The sequence below is a fragment of the Oncorhynchus keta genome, chromosome 5, assembly GCF_023373465.1.
Source record: "Oncorhynchus keta strain PuntledgeMale-10-30-2019 chromosome 5, Oket_V2, whole genome shotgun sequence".
Lineage (NCBI taxonomy): Eukaryota > Metazoa > Chordata > Actinopteri > Salmoniformes > Salmonidae > Oncorhynchus > Oncorhynchus keta.
In genome coordinates, this window is record NC_068425.1 from 12,294,850 (window position 1) to 12,308,865 (window position 14,016).

The 14,016-nt window shown below is 43.4% G+C and overlaps 1 protein-coding gene across 6 annotated transcripts; it reads left to right on the plus strand.

Moving 5' to 3' along the window:
• Positions 1 to 578: 578 nt before the first annotated feature.
• On the plus strand, positions 579 to 13,872 carry LOC118370807 (reticulophagy regulator 3-like). Of its 6 annotated transcripts, none has more exons than XM_035755956.2 (10): positions 579 to 678; positions 3,193 to 3,469; positions 6,371 to 6,477; positions 6,927 to 6,957; positions 7,068 to 7,194; positions 7,333 to 7,417; positions 7,999 to 8,136; positions 8,287 to 8,366; positions 8,685 to 8,817; positions 11,594 to 13,872. In XM_035755956.2, exons 2-10 carry the CDS (start codon positions 3,225 to 3,227, stop codon positions 12,160 to 12,162), a joined length of 1,515 nt encoding a protein of 504 aa, XP_035611849.1. In that variant the 5' UTR covers positions 579 to 678; positions 3,193 to 3,224; the 3' UTR covers positions 12,163 to 13,872. The 6 variants fall into 6 exon arrangements, with proteins under 6 accessions (XP_035611849.1, XP_035611851.1, XP_035611854.1 ...); XM_035755958.2 differs by having other exon boundaries at positions 610 to 736; XM_035755961.2 differs by lacking the exon at positions 579 to 678 and adding an exon at positions 747 to 898.
• Positions 13,873 to 14,016: the final 144 nt, after the last annotated feature.

Sequence of the window (14,016 nt, forward strand, 5' to 3'; positions counted from 1 at the left end):
CAACTTTTTCAGAAAGTATGGTGCTAGAACACCCGTAATAATTTCTGTGCACTTTGTCCTGTGCATTTTGAAGTGGGTAGCAGCAGTGGAGTCTGAGAAAGCAGCTCTACATGCTTCTCCAATGTGATCACATGCCAGCATGGAACAGTGTTCAGCGATAGCTAATGCCACAGTGGTCTCAGCCTTTTTTACAGTACATTTTTTGAACCATAAATGGCAGCTTGTTTTGGGTGGAACTGTTATAAGGCTTTGCCTTTTGAGTATGTTTTTGAGTTGTCATGTGTTTTGTTTTACATCACTAAGTTTGGTGTAGAAATCAGCCTTACAATACAGGCAGTATGCCCGTGTATCATCTCCAATAAACGGCTTCAACCAGCTTTTGAATTCAGGATTTGATTCCCACTCCTTTCTGTATTTTTGAGTGTACAGTTTAGACTGAGACATGATGAGCAAGCCAGCTAGATGTTTAGCTTCTGCCAGAGGTACACACACAGTTGACAAGGTGAGTAAGTGACTGAGGCTGTGTGAATCAAATGCAGTGATTTATTTTTGTGCAGTGATTTATTTTAGACAAAGATCCCGCATGCGCGATTCATTTGCAGTCTGGACGCGGAGGGGTGAACATCTCCTGCTCTGACTACAGCTTGTAGGGACTGCTACGCGAGGACTGGGCCGCCTGTGAGTGCATAGGGACTGGGGTGGGGCCCACGGCAGCACCCGCTGCTCGTTGAGAAGAGTAAGAACGACACATGCTTTCACGCCAGAGTCTCCAATAACACCAGAAAAGTCGCTAGATTTGTTGCTAGAAGGGTCTGAATACTCGCTAAATATAGCGACAAAGTCGCTAAATTGGCAACACTGCGTGACGGAAGGTCAGGATAAAGATGAGTCTGTGACGGTAGGAGGGCAATTTTTGGAAAAAAGTGGACCCTTGTGGTTTGGCTGATCCATTTGTGGTTTCAGTGTGGGTGAAAACAGAGTTGGTTGCTGTGGAATCGGTGAGGGTAACCAAAAGTGGTCTGTTGATAATTGTTTGTGTTTCTGTTGGTCAGAGGGAGCAAGCGCTTGGTGTTAAATTAATGGGGACAAGAGGTGTGAATTGTGATTACTAAAGTAGCGGTAAATGTGAAAGTTGACCAACTGAAGGGGATGTTTGTTTGGTGCGAATCAGACCGGGTGGCGTGAGTGGTGAAACAGTAGAGCCGTTGTCTGTTCTTTTGAATTTTGATGTTGAGTCTTTGCCCGACAAAGTGATGTTAAGATATGTTATCCTGTACGAGCTTTTGTGCCGAAATCCATTTCGTTGTTACAGGTGTCAAGCTTATGGGCATGTTGTAGGAGTGAGGTTCCTAGGTGTGAGAATTATGCAGAAGGACATGAGGGAAAGGAATGTGTAACATTGGGGGAAAGTAGTGGTATGTGTTAATTGTAGGGGTGCCCATGGGACTGGGGATCAGAAATGTCTGCTGTGAGAAATGCAGGTTGAGGTTTCCAGGGTAGTGTAGAGGACACTGCCTCGTATGCTGAGGCAGTGAAGAAAGTTTAGGAAGATGGGGTCAAAGGGGATGGATCCTGAGATGAGTAGTGTTGTTACTAGTAGATCTGTACCAGTACAGAGGAAAATACCAATATGTGATATGTTTCAGTAAGATTGCATTTTTAGCATTTATTGCAATGGTTATCAACTGTACTGGAGGGATGGAACGTAAGTCGCAGAAAAGTAAGGTTGTGGTGGCACAGAGAAGTATTTGGGTGTACCAGGCTTGACGTCAGAGTTACAGGTGGTGTCCAGTCCTTTCAGACTGTTGGCCTGAGGTAGTACTAGATATATTTAAATAGCGTAGTAGGGTGGTGAATTTTTTTGTGTTCGGTTAGATGGTAACGGTATTTTTTTGTTTATTTTTTTTAAAATTCTCAAGCAAGGTTTAGTGGAGTTTTACTCCCTTCTAGTAGGTGGCGGTAAAGCAACATTTATTGGATGCCAACCTCCGTTAAACCTCATCAAAGAATACGTATGTATGTTATTTACGATGAGCAGTTCCCCACATTTAGGGGAATTCCGTGTTTTCAACAGGGGATTAAGGGTGTAATCATTAGTCCAAACAATTGCAAAGCGAAACGAGAGTTTATTGGATCAATTCAGGTAGGTCCCGCCCACTTTGTTCCGTTTGCTTCCGGTACGAACAAAAACTGCACTGACATTATTATCCTTCTGACGTTACTCGTAATAATACAACTTCTTCATTTACGTGGCATCTGAATTGTTGCAGAATACAAACTGCTCCATTTAGGTTTTCTATACATCTTCTAAATTGTATCGAAATGATTTGAGCTATTTTCAAATGTATTTTAAAAGCAACTTCAGTTATAACTCATTCATTCATGAAGATCTAGCTGTAATTATAGAATATGAGGCATACTGCATGCATGATTTCATTGCAACTGCTGTATAGTGTGATGTCTGATAGTAAAGTGTAAATACAGGATATTTTAAACAATTTACTGATTTATATATGACCTCAATATAGGTTATTGAAATGTCATTCACATACTTTGGTCCGCAACCTGTCTGTCCACAGCTAAATCCACAATAAACGACAAGTAGTGCTGTTGCTTCTGATTGGCGTGTCAGTTGACAACGATTATTTTTTTTGTAAAAAAAAGTGTTTCAATTAGCTAGGTTTAGGGCAACGCCATATTGTCAATACCACATAATTTTCTGCAATAGTGTCAAAGTAGGTGTCCCGTTTGTGTGCTATTTTACAAATAATTGATATATGTTCTAGTCATAGTTGGTAAAGATATCGATAGCATCGTACAGTTGCTTTGCTAGCTAACGTTAGCTACAGTGCACTATTATTAGTATTCATTTAGCACACATAGCTAGCTTGCCAAATACAGCTAGCTTTTGGCTAGTTAGCTAACAAAATACTTAGCCAGGTGAAACGACACTGCGTGTAAATTTGACTAGATACAGGAATGTTAGCATATTTTTGTTAACTGACGAGTTCGTCCTGGCAGGGACTTTTGACAGTTACTCTAGCTTTGTTTGAGAGTGACAAGATAACAAGTCAGCTATCGTCTTCTAGTCGGCTAAAAGCGGTTTCGGTTGTTCTGAAGTGGGAGACACGATCTGGGACACGACACTTTCTTTAGTTGGCTCCATATTTATACCGAGGTGTTATTTTACAGGGTTATTTAATAATCAACATTTAACGTGAGAGATGGCGCACACGGAAGGACTGGAAAATGCCATGGGAGAGTGTTCAGGAAAACAGGGGTCGACTCTTGGCCTGAGAAGTCGACCATGCTCCAGCGAAAGAGATGGCCAGGTCCGCGTTGTTAAAGCCTCGCTTCAGAAGAGACTCGGACCTTACGAGCCGGTGTTGACCTACCTACAGTCCGTTCTGGTGTGGGAAAGGCCGTTTCAGAGTGTGCTACTCTTCACAGTGGTCAACGTTGTGTTCTGGTAAGTTTTAGAGAAATTATAAATGGTATACAGTAATGACAAGCATATTTGTACAATGTATAATCCATGCCGTACATAAATCATATCCAAATACAGTAATCATATCTACTGTACCATCAGAAGCTTTTGCACAACGAAAACGTCTCCCATCAATTTAAGATGAGACAGATGGCTCACCAGAGCTGCTATTAATAGACCACCAAAGCACCACTGTGCTTCTGTAGGTGGCATTAGAAACACTATCTACTCTGGGGGTTGACATTATCTTTCAATGGAAATAGGCCTAGTATGTTGAATCTGCAACTACTCTAGTTAAGCCTATATGTCAAATGTCTACAAGGAGTGTAAAACAGAATCTGTGAAATTAATTAGTGATGTGATGATAGTAAAAGTCCTATAAGGCTACGTCCCCCTACAGAGGCGATGTACTTTGTATTACAGAGTCAATATCCTAAATGTGCCATTGCAAACAGCCACCATGTCACCAATCAATCGATGTCAAGAAGTCAGCCGGCTGTGGTGAACAAATAGTCTATATAGGCCCAGAGTGATACATCGTAATGCATGAAATGACACAAGTCACGTGTATTTTGGGTGAGAAGTGTACAGGAAGTAAGCCCACCCTAAAAGTACCAGTACTGGTGTGTGGTATAGGAATTTGATAATTCTGTTGTGTGTTTTAGTTTGCACACAATCAATAGACATTATTACCAATGGGTATGTGTGTACTTTTGACTTTAAACCGAGATCCCTAAGAAATGGGGGTCAGGGTTTTGTTTCCTTCTGAATGTGTTCTCTATCTCAGTACTACTAATAAGAAGATGTATGCCATGCATTATCAGCCAATAGTTCTCTAATATTTAATGATGTAGGCTACCAGCAACATTTCACTCTGCTGTTATTGTGGTCACTAAATGTCTTTTAGATGTGTTAAACCAAGTGGCAATGGAGCCACGTGTAATAGCTGCCATCTAGTTATCTATTTTGGGGCAAGTTGTTAGCATAGCTAGATTACATAGTCCTGAATTCCAACACCACTTTTGAAACCAATCTGTAGGCTACTCTAGGCTTGATTTAATTTGTACCTTTCATTTTACCAGACTGATCAATTAAGAACAAATACATTTTTTTTGTTACATGCTTTGTAAAAAAACAGATGTGTACTTATGGGCCCTTCCCAACAATGCAGAGACAAAAAAAAGAGAAATAATAGAAAAGTAAAACACGTAAAATTAATAATAGATACGCAATGAGTAACGATAACTTTGCTATGCACAAGGGGTCCCAGTACAGAGTTGATGTGCAGGTAATTTAGGTAGATATGTACATATAACTAGGAATAAAGTAGCAGGGAGTAAACAGTAGCAGCAGCGTATGTGATGATTCAAAAACTTAGTGCAAAAAGGGTCAGTGCAGATAACCAAATGGCTATCCGGACTAACTATTTAGCAGTCTTATGGCTTGGGGGTAGAAGCTGTTCAGGGTCCTGTTGATTCCAGACTTGGTGCATTGGTACCACTTGCCGTGCGATAGCAGTCTATCACTTGGGTGGCTGGAGTCTTTGACAATTTTTAAGGCCTTCCTCTGACACCGCCTGGTATAGAGGTCCTGGATGGTAGGGAGCTCGGCTCCAGTAATGTAGCACCTAACGGTCGGATGCCAAGCAATTGCCATACTAACCGGTGATTCAGCCAGTCAAGATGCTTTCAATGGTGCAGCTGTAGAACATTTTCAGGATTTGAGGGCCCATGCCAAATCATTGTTGTGCCCTCTTCATGACTGGGTTGGTCTGTGTGGACCATGATAGATCCTTTGTGATTTGAACACTGAGGAACTTGAAGCTCTCGACCCTGTCCACTACAGCCCCTTCGATGTGAATGGGGGTGTGCTCGGTTCTCAGTTTCTTGTCGTCCACGATTAGCTCCTTTGACTTGCTGACGTTGAGAGGTTGTTGTACCTGGTACCACACCGCCAGTTCTCTGACCTGCTCCCTATAGGCGGTCTCATCGTCGTCGGTGATCAGGCCTACCACCATCGTGTCATCAGCAAACGTAATGAGGGTGTTGGAGTCGTGTGCGGCCAGACAGTAATGGGTGAACAGGGAGTACAGGAGGTGACTAAGTACGCACCCCTGAGGGAGGTTCAGTGTGGCGGATGTGTTGTTGCCTACTACCTGGGGGTGTCCCATCAGGAGGAAGACGTTCAGTCCCAGGGTCCTTAGCTTAGTGATGCGCTTGGAGGGCACTGGTGTTGAACATGTAGCTGTAGTCAATGAGCAGCATGCTCACATAGGTGTTCCATTTGCCCAAGTGGGAAAGTGCAGTGTGGTGTGCATGATTGGAATGATTGTGTTGATTGGGATGATTATGTTGATGTGAGCTGTGACCAGCCTTTTAAAATAATTTAATGGGTACAGATTGTGAGCTCTATGGGGCGATAGTCATTTAGACAGGTTACCTTGACGTTCTTTGGCACAGGGACTATGGTGGTCTGCATGTAGATATTACAAAATCTTATTTACAATGCTGGCCTGTAAATGGGAAACCGTATGTTTGCCTCTTGGTGAGCTTGAAGTGAATGCAGTTCTAAACTTTTGTCTTCATTTGAACTAATGTCTAGATTGTCTGCTGTCAGTCTGACAACATTTTACTCAGTAGGTGACAAATTCAAAGTAGAGATCAAAGTCACATGTACACACAAACTATCACCACAATATTTGTCAGCCTTTTCCATCACATTGAGTCAGCGACCCACCTTTGTCAGTAACCGAGGCACCACACACAGAAACCCGAGTCTGTGCGTAACTGCCACTTGCACAGGAGTCCACGGGGTGTGTTTGTGACATATTAAACAAAAGGAAACGTCAGCTGTTCTGAAGCTGATCTTAGTGTTCTGTTCCAGGTTCTTTGCCCTGACCTCGCTGCGCCTGCTCTTCCTGCTGTCCTCTGGCCTGGTTGTATTCATCTGCGTTGACAGCTGGAGGAACAAGATCTGGCCTGAGATCAGAGGTGAGGAGGATAGAGTACATTTATTTCTGGGTAGTCTGCCTTATTCTGCACCCAATGCCTCATTTATTATTTATTTATTTATTTCACCTTTATTTAACCAGGTAGGCAAGTTGAGAACAAGTTCTCATTTACATTTGTGACCTGGCCAAGATGCCCCACTGTGTCTTGGTCTGTCCCTGCTGAGTACCTCTGCCCAACTGTGCTAATTACACCTGACTTGGTTCTTAGATCCAGTCCCTTATTCCCCAGTGTCATACTACCCTTGGTGTGAATACCCTACTGGCCCTGGTCTGTACTATTCATTAGACACTGTATAATGAATGATATCCTTTGTCATGCCTGTCCTCATTTAAACTCATGTGGTGTAGAGTGTCCAAGTGTAGTGCATTTAGTGATGTGGATTGTTGCTAAATGCGGGTGTTAAGTGCATTTTCTGTCTCTTTCCACAGTTAAAAAACCTGATGAGTCTGAAAATGAAAGGTAGGCCTACTTCTTAAAAATATACAATTTGTATCCTATCGTCACACTCTGGTTAGGCAGTGGTCACCGACAGAGGATGTCACTGATGTTGTTGTACTTCTATCTTGCAGCTGGGGCCTGGTGCAGCCAGGGGTGCTCAGTGTTCCAGAGCTGTGTCACCACATTGCTGAGGTCTGGGTCTCTGGGCTGGCCTTCACATCCAGCCTGGTGCAGTTCAAACGCCACAACCCTGGCAAGGTGAGGCCTTGGCACTCCCCTTGTACTAGTATGGAGGGTTTCCTATATAAACCCTAATACAATGTCTTGTCTACTCTCAGCCTACTGTGAACATACAACTAATCAGTAACTTGACCAGTTGAACTCTGTTGTGTCTAGTTCTGCCTCCTGACCTGTGCCCTCTTGACCTGTCTGGTCATGGTTGGACGGTACATTCCTGGACTGGTGCTCTCTTACTCTGCAGGTGAGTACAGTGAGAGGCAACCCACATACCCCACCCTCCTGTTTCCCAAACACCATCCCCAATCAGAGCTCCCTAATGGTGGGAAGTTGGCTGCCTTTGTTAAAAATGCATTGCTGGTGAAACCAGATCCGTGTCCCCGGCACCAGGGTTCTGTCTGTGAGGTGATTACCTCCTGGCTGGGCTGAGGCAGGCAGGGAGGGATTCAGGAAGAGGGGGAAGCAGGAATGGCAGGAGGTCAGGCTGAGACATGCCTAATCCCAACACCTCTAACCAATGTAGAGCGTCCGATCTACCGGAGAGCCAAGATCAGGGAGGCCTTGCCAGGGCCCTCTGACGTACTTAATAATCTCTTGGCTGCTGGAGCTCCCACTCTTTGTTTCGTTCTCCATTGAATGGCGAGATTAGTTGGGCTGAAGCCCATGGGTGTGTCTGGGCTGAGGAGAGTAGCTCGGAGGCTGGGGATTGGGTGAGCAAGAGCCTAAAAGCACAGATGAATGCAGCCATAGTTCTTTTGCCTTTTTTTTGTTTGTTTATGCCCAGTGATGTTTCCACTAACATTAAGCCATTCTCTCTTGTCCCAGTGCTGGTTGTTCTGCTGTGCCCCCTGGCAGCGTACCACCGAGTGTGGCAGCGTGTGTGCATGAAGTTGGAGCCGGCCCTGCAGTGGCTGGACTTCAGCGTTCGCGGGTATATGATGTCAAAGCCCATCGACAACCAGTGTGAGTACAGTGTGTCTGTTAGTTGCATTGGCATTGATACAGTTTGCATGGACAAACCTAAACCAGTGTATCTCCTTCTACCTTGACTGGATCAAGGGAGTAACTCAGTCATTGTAACCTGTGGCCTGTGTTTGCATGTTTGCTCTGCAGTCCTCCGCAAGCCAATTCGGGGTGCAGCATCCGGTGATGCCAGTGACAGTGAGGAGGAGCTTGCTGCATTCTGCCCGACGGTAATTCACCTGATGTATTTCACATGCAGTCCAAAAGCATAGTCAGGTTGTCATCTATCTGACTGTTATGGTTATTGAAATGGGCCTACTTGTTTTCTGTGTTGGTTAGTACTCAGTTAGATGGCCAGGAGTGGCATATGTAGCTTAAGACTGCAGCTGGTCTCAGACTTACAATAACCTGACCCCTTTAGAGATATGACTGGGAGGGCTTGTTATTTATATCGGGCCACATCATCTGTGACATATGGACTACATTCAAGAGGAAACATACTATATTATGAATGACTAACACGGTTCAATGTCTTTCCTTTCTTTCAGTTTGACGATGCTATAGTGGCCAAAGAACTTGCGATGACGGACTCTGAGCACTCTGACGCTGAGGTCTCGTACACAGACAATGGGACCTTTAATCTGTCCCGTGGCCAGACTCCTCTCACAGAGGGCTCAGAAGGTACAGTACGCACCCACCCGCTGAGTCTGCACCTCCAGGCACACATACTCTGGAGTCACGAGAATTAGAGCCAGATCCAATGTAGCTAATAGGGATGTGCATCTTTCCCTTTTAAGATGATTGGATACGTATCTAGCTAGATACATGGGCTATGATACAGGAACGATACATTTTAGTTTGACACTTTGTTTTTGATTAGAGAATGAATTGCTGCAGTTCATACATTTTCCATTCTAATTTAAAATCAGCTGCTGATGGAGATCATGAGCTGGGCCTCTCTGGGCTTGAACTGTCTGAGCTGGTGTGTGTGTACAGTGCATTCGAAAAGTATTCAGACCCCTTGATTTTCCCCCTCATCAATCTATACACAATACCTCATAATGACAAAGCAAAAAATTGTCCCGAAGCCATTCCTGTGTTGTCTTGGCTGTGTGCTTAGGGTTCTTGTCCTGTTGGAAGGTGAATCTTCACCCCAGTCTGAGGTCCTGAGAGCTCCTGTGCAGGTTATTATCAAGGTTCTCTCTCTACTTTGTTCCGTTCATCTTTCCCCCAATCCTGACTAGTCTCCCAGTCCCTGCCGCTGAAGAACATCCCCACAGCATGATGCTGCCACCACCATGCTTCACCGTAAGGATGGTGCCAGGTTTCCTACCGACCAGATAATCTTGATTCACATGGTTTGAGAGTCCTTTAGGTACCTTTTGGCAAACTCCAAGGGGGCTGTCATGTGCCTTTTACCAAGGAGTGGCTTCTGTCGGGCCACTCTACCATAAAGGCCTGCTTGGTCACCTATCTGATCAATGCCCTTCTCCACCGATTGCTCAGTTTGGCCGGGTGGCCAGCTCTAGGAAGAGTCTTGGTCCTTCCAAACTTCTTCCATTTAAGAATGATGGAGGCCACTGTTCTTGGGGACCTTCAATGCTGCAGAAATGTTTAGGGACCCGTCCCCACATCTTTGCCTCAACACAATCCTGTTTCGGAGCTCTACGCACAGTTCTTTCGACCTCATGGCTTGGTTTTTACTCTGACATGCACTGTCAACTGTGAGACCTTGTATAGATAGGTGCGTGCCTTTCTAAATCATGAGCCCCACCAGCTTTTTTGTGTGTGCATGTTTTACATACTATTTTGGCATTAATACGTGTCACATATCAGTTTGCAAACAATCGTTTCGTTAATAAAGCCACATGCAAGCATGGTATCTTTATCTTTCTTAAGGCAGCTCCAAAATGCAGGTGTTTCAGCCTAGCTCAGTGCAGCCAGTGGAAAATAAGGAGCGTAGGGGTTGGTAATGTGATTGGCTCTGTGTTCTATCACTCATGGGGACACTACGTCACCGCAAACTATACGGGTAGAGCACGAACATTCAAGACCCTTGGGTGCTGCCATAGTTACTTTAGAAATGTCTATCCAAGAAGGCTCAAGGTTATTTGCCACAGATATAATCATGTTATATCTACAGTAACTTTGATTGGACTGATCATGTCAACACCCTACTTTCAAAATCTTAGCTAGCAAGCTAGCAGTCATCAGCATGAGTCAAGTCGACCATCTACTGGCAAATCCTTTTCAATATCCATGTCATATGAAGAGAAATTTATAGATAAAATGTATCGGTGCTCCTTGGCCATTGGACATAAACATTACACAGCAATGAGTGGTTTGGAAGGAATCAGTGGCTAACTTCAAGAATTGCAAAGCAATCACTAGCCTGGTCGTCAGTGGAGTGGGTATGTGCTAAAACCAATTTGCTAAAATCACCACTGAAAGCATCTCAAGGATGATCAATGGAAACAGGATGCACCTGAGCTCAATTGTCAGTCTCATAGCAAAGGGTCTGAATACCTATGTAAATAAGGTATCTGTTTATTTTTTTATTTAAAACATTTCACAAAAATTCTAAACATGTTTTTGCTTTGTCATTATGGGGTATTGTCTGTAGATTGAGGAAAAATGTGTTTTAATCAATTTTAAAATAAGGAACTTTAAGTAACAATGTGGAAAAAGTCAAGGCGTCTGAATACTTTCCGAATGCACTGTATGTTTATGGTGTATACTATGTAGGCATCTGATCTGAGCCATAAGGGAGACTGGTCATCTACTACCCCACACTCAAATTATAGGGGGGAGGGGAGAATAGCCTCTGTTTTATCTCCCACTTTGCTTCTGAAATCACTGTCACTCACTAATTAACTTTTCATTTTTGCAGATTACATGTTTGATTTAGTAATGTGCCAATATTTAATGTTTACAAATTGGCTATGACATAGCCAATGAACACAACTTTGGATTTCACCCCCATCTCAAAATCAAATGGTTTTGACCTTTTTGAAGTTTAGTGAGCTTTTATTCCGGTAAAACAATTTGACAGTGCATGTAAAACACAATTTTCAACATTGCATAGATAACAATAACATAGCAAATTACATAGGTTGTCACCCAACTAACGAAGCCTAATATCGCGCACGCCATTTTAGCTTTTGAATGCTGAAGGTGCTGCGCAGATGTGCAAGATCACGAACAGACTGCTGTGCTTGTGCAGGTCAGCGCACGAAGCAGTCGTATGTTAAACATTTGAATCGGGGACCAATGCGCATCTGTGAATTGTAGCTAAGATTAGAGCCTGTATGACATGTCATAAGGCACTGCACTGTGTTTTCTGTATTGTGGCATGACTGCCTACTCTGGTAAGACATGTTGTGCAGGGTGATTGTCTGTGTTTTTAAATTACAAATGACATTCCAACATCTTGAACCCCTTCTCTGTTCACCCTCAGATTTTGATAGACACAGTGACAATGAGGAGTCGTTTGCACGAGACCTCAATGACTTCCCCTCCATCAACCCAGACGCCACCCTGATGGACGACGACGACGACTCCTGCATCGGGCTGCCCAGCCTGGGTCTTCGGTCTGGGCGGACTGGCCCCCGAACCACGGCCGAGCTGCTGGATGTGGAATCCCACCTGGACTCTGACCAGGACGACCTGGACGAGGAGCTCTCCTTCGGCGGCCTCCCCCCTGCTTCTGACTTCCTCGGAGGTGACCTGGCTGGAATCATCGCTAGCAACATGATTCAGGCGGCATTGGCTGGTGCCATGCAGCCTCGTCCCCCTGCCGCCCGCAGAGAGAGGGTGGGGCCCACCAGAGCAGGGGCCCATAGGGGCTACCGCAAGCAGTCTAGCTCGGAGCTGGACACGGACTTGGACGGAGAGGACTTTGAGATGCTGGACCAGTCGGAGCTGAACCAGATGGATTCCTTTGGGGGTGCAGGAGGACGGGGAGGAGGGCAGGGTGGGGGACAGGGGTCCAGCTTCCTCTCCAACCTACTGGGGAAACCCCAGTGAGGCGCCTCTACCTGTGCATAACAATCAAACTAAGTATTTGTGTGTGATTGAGTGATTGGAATGTTTATGGATTGTTCTGACTGCGTGTATGTGTGAGTCATTTAATCGTAGGATCCAGCAGCCAGGCTCCTGATTGGCCTCAGTTGATATCACTGTGAAGTACTTCTGATTTCTATCTCACTTTTCAATTTCTTCCTTTAGTCTGTAGCTTGTATGTTTAAGCCACCATCATCCAGAAAGTCTTCTTTTGCATGCTGAGCAATAGGAAATGCAATGTAAAAAAAAACCTCCATTACAGAACCACTTCTCTGTCCTGTCCAGTATGCCCGAGTGAGTAATACGTTTTTTTAAGTTGACCACTAGGTAGTATACACATTTCCTAAAATGCTAGACACACAGGGCTATTTAATATGGGACCAAGTATGACATTCCTGTTGATTAGTGAAGTTTTACAACTGCAATGACCTTGTTTTGAATAGTTTTAGCAATATCTGACTGGTACTCTCTTAGTAAAAAACACTGCTTTCATTTTAAGACACTCATTCTCTATTAGAAACAAAGTAAATATTAATGGTGAGATTTGTTTTAGATCATTCTTGATTGAGACATTCATTTGTTTCGAGTCTGAAATCATTGTTTTGAAGAAAGGGGATTGGCATTTTAGTAATGTGTTTTACTGTCTTCCCAAACCATTGGTCCTGTTTTGTTTGCTGTACTTCTGGGTAGATCCGTGAACGTAGGGTTGCCTCCTGTGTTCTCCATGTGTCTTGAATGAGCAGTCATGGGCTATTTAGATATTTTTGTCTTTGTCATCACAATAAGTAACTTTATCAAGTTAACCTGCTCCTTGTATCCCTTCTCTCGTGGCATTCCCAATCCCTATCACCATCTTCACTCATTTTTGCCGATCCTTCTCAGAGGAGAATCTGTAAAATATACATGCATATATGTAAGAAGTACAGAATATAAACCTTTTAGTTTAACCTCTAAACTCATGCATGAACCACATTTTGTAAACGTCTTAAGAAAATCATCAGGAAAACATGTTTACATTGATGGGTGAACAAAATGCTGGTATACAAAACTCAACCTGATTAGCCTTTTTTTTAAAGTGTGAATATGTAATATTGTCTTTTAAAAACTAGGGTGCAGTAAATGTTAGCCTATTTCTTTTTTTTTTTTTGTGCAGGTCAGCATGATTAACCTGCGATGGGCAAACAAGCTCCTGCTGCTTTTGTCTTTTCATGGACACAATCTAATAAATAGGAGTGGTGATTCTTGGTCAATGAAACTGAAATGACCCGCAGATGGGTTTTGCTGAAGTAGCTGGATCAAACAATCAGAAAGAGACAATGCTGGTTTATATATATCTGTGACAAATTGCCCAATAATGCGATTTGTGTGGTATAGAAAATCATGAATGTGGGATTACTTACAATAGAACTTCTAGATCCCCCTGATCATGGACATGGCCCAGAAAACAATCTGTCTGATCTGAAAAGGTTTGGGATTTTAATTAAAAAGAGTGAATGACTTGTTTTGGACCACTTTAGTTTAAATAGGGCTTGTTGCAGTATCGGTTCATGAAGATGGCCAGGCAGTTCTTCATCCTTAGTATTATGTTCTATAAATGTGTTCAAGTAGTTTTTTTTTTCTCTCTGACATTGGTTTTGATGTGCAAATCTTATTAAATATGAAGTCTGGATTAAATGTTTATTTTGTTATTTATAAACAATGCAATATTCCACAAATCCAAAATCACAATTTTGACATCCTTTTGGTCCACTAGCCAGTGTTGCTAATAGATATATATATTTTTTACTTGGGACTCTTTTTACCGATATTTGGCTGGTT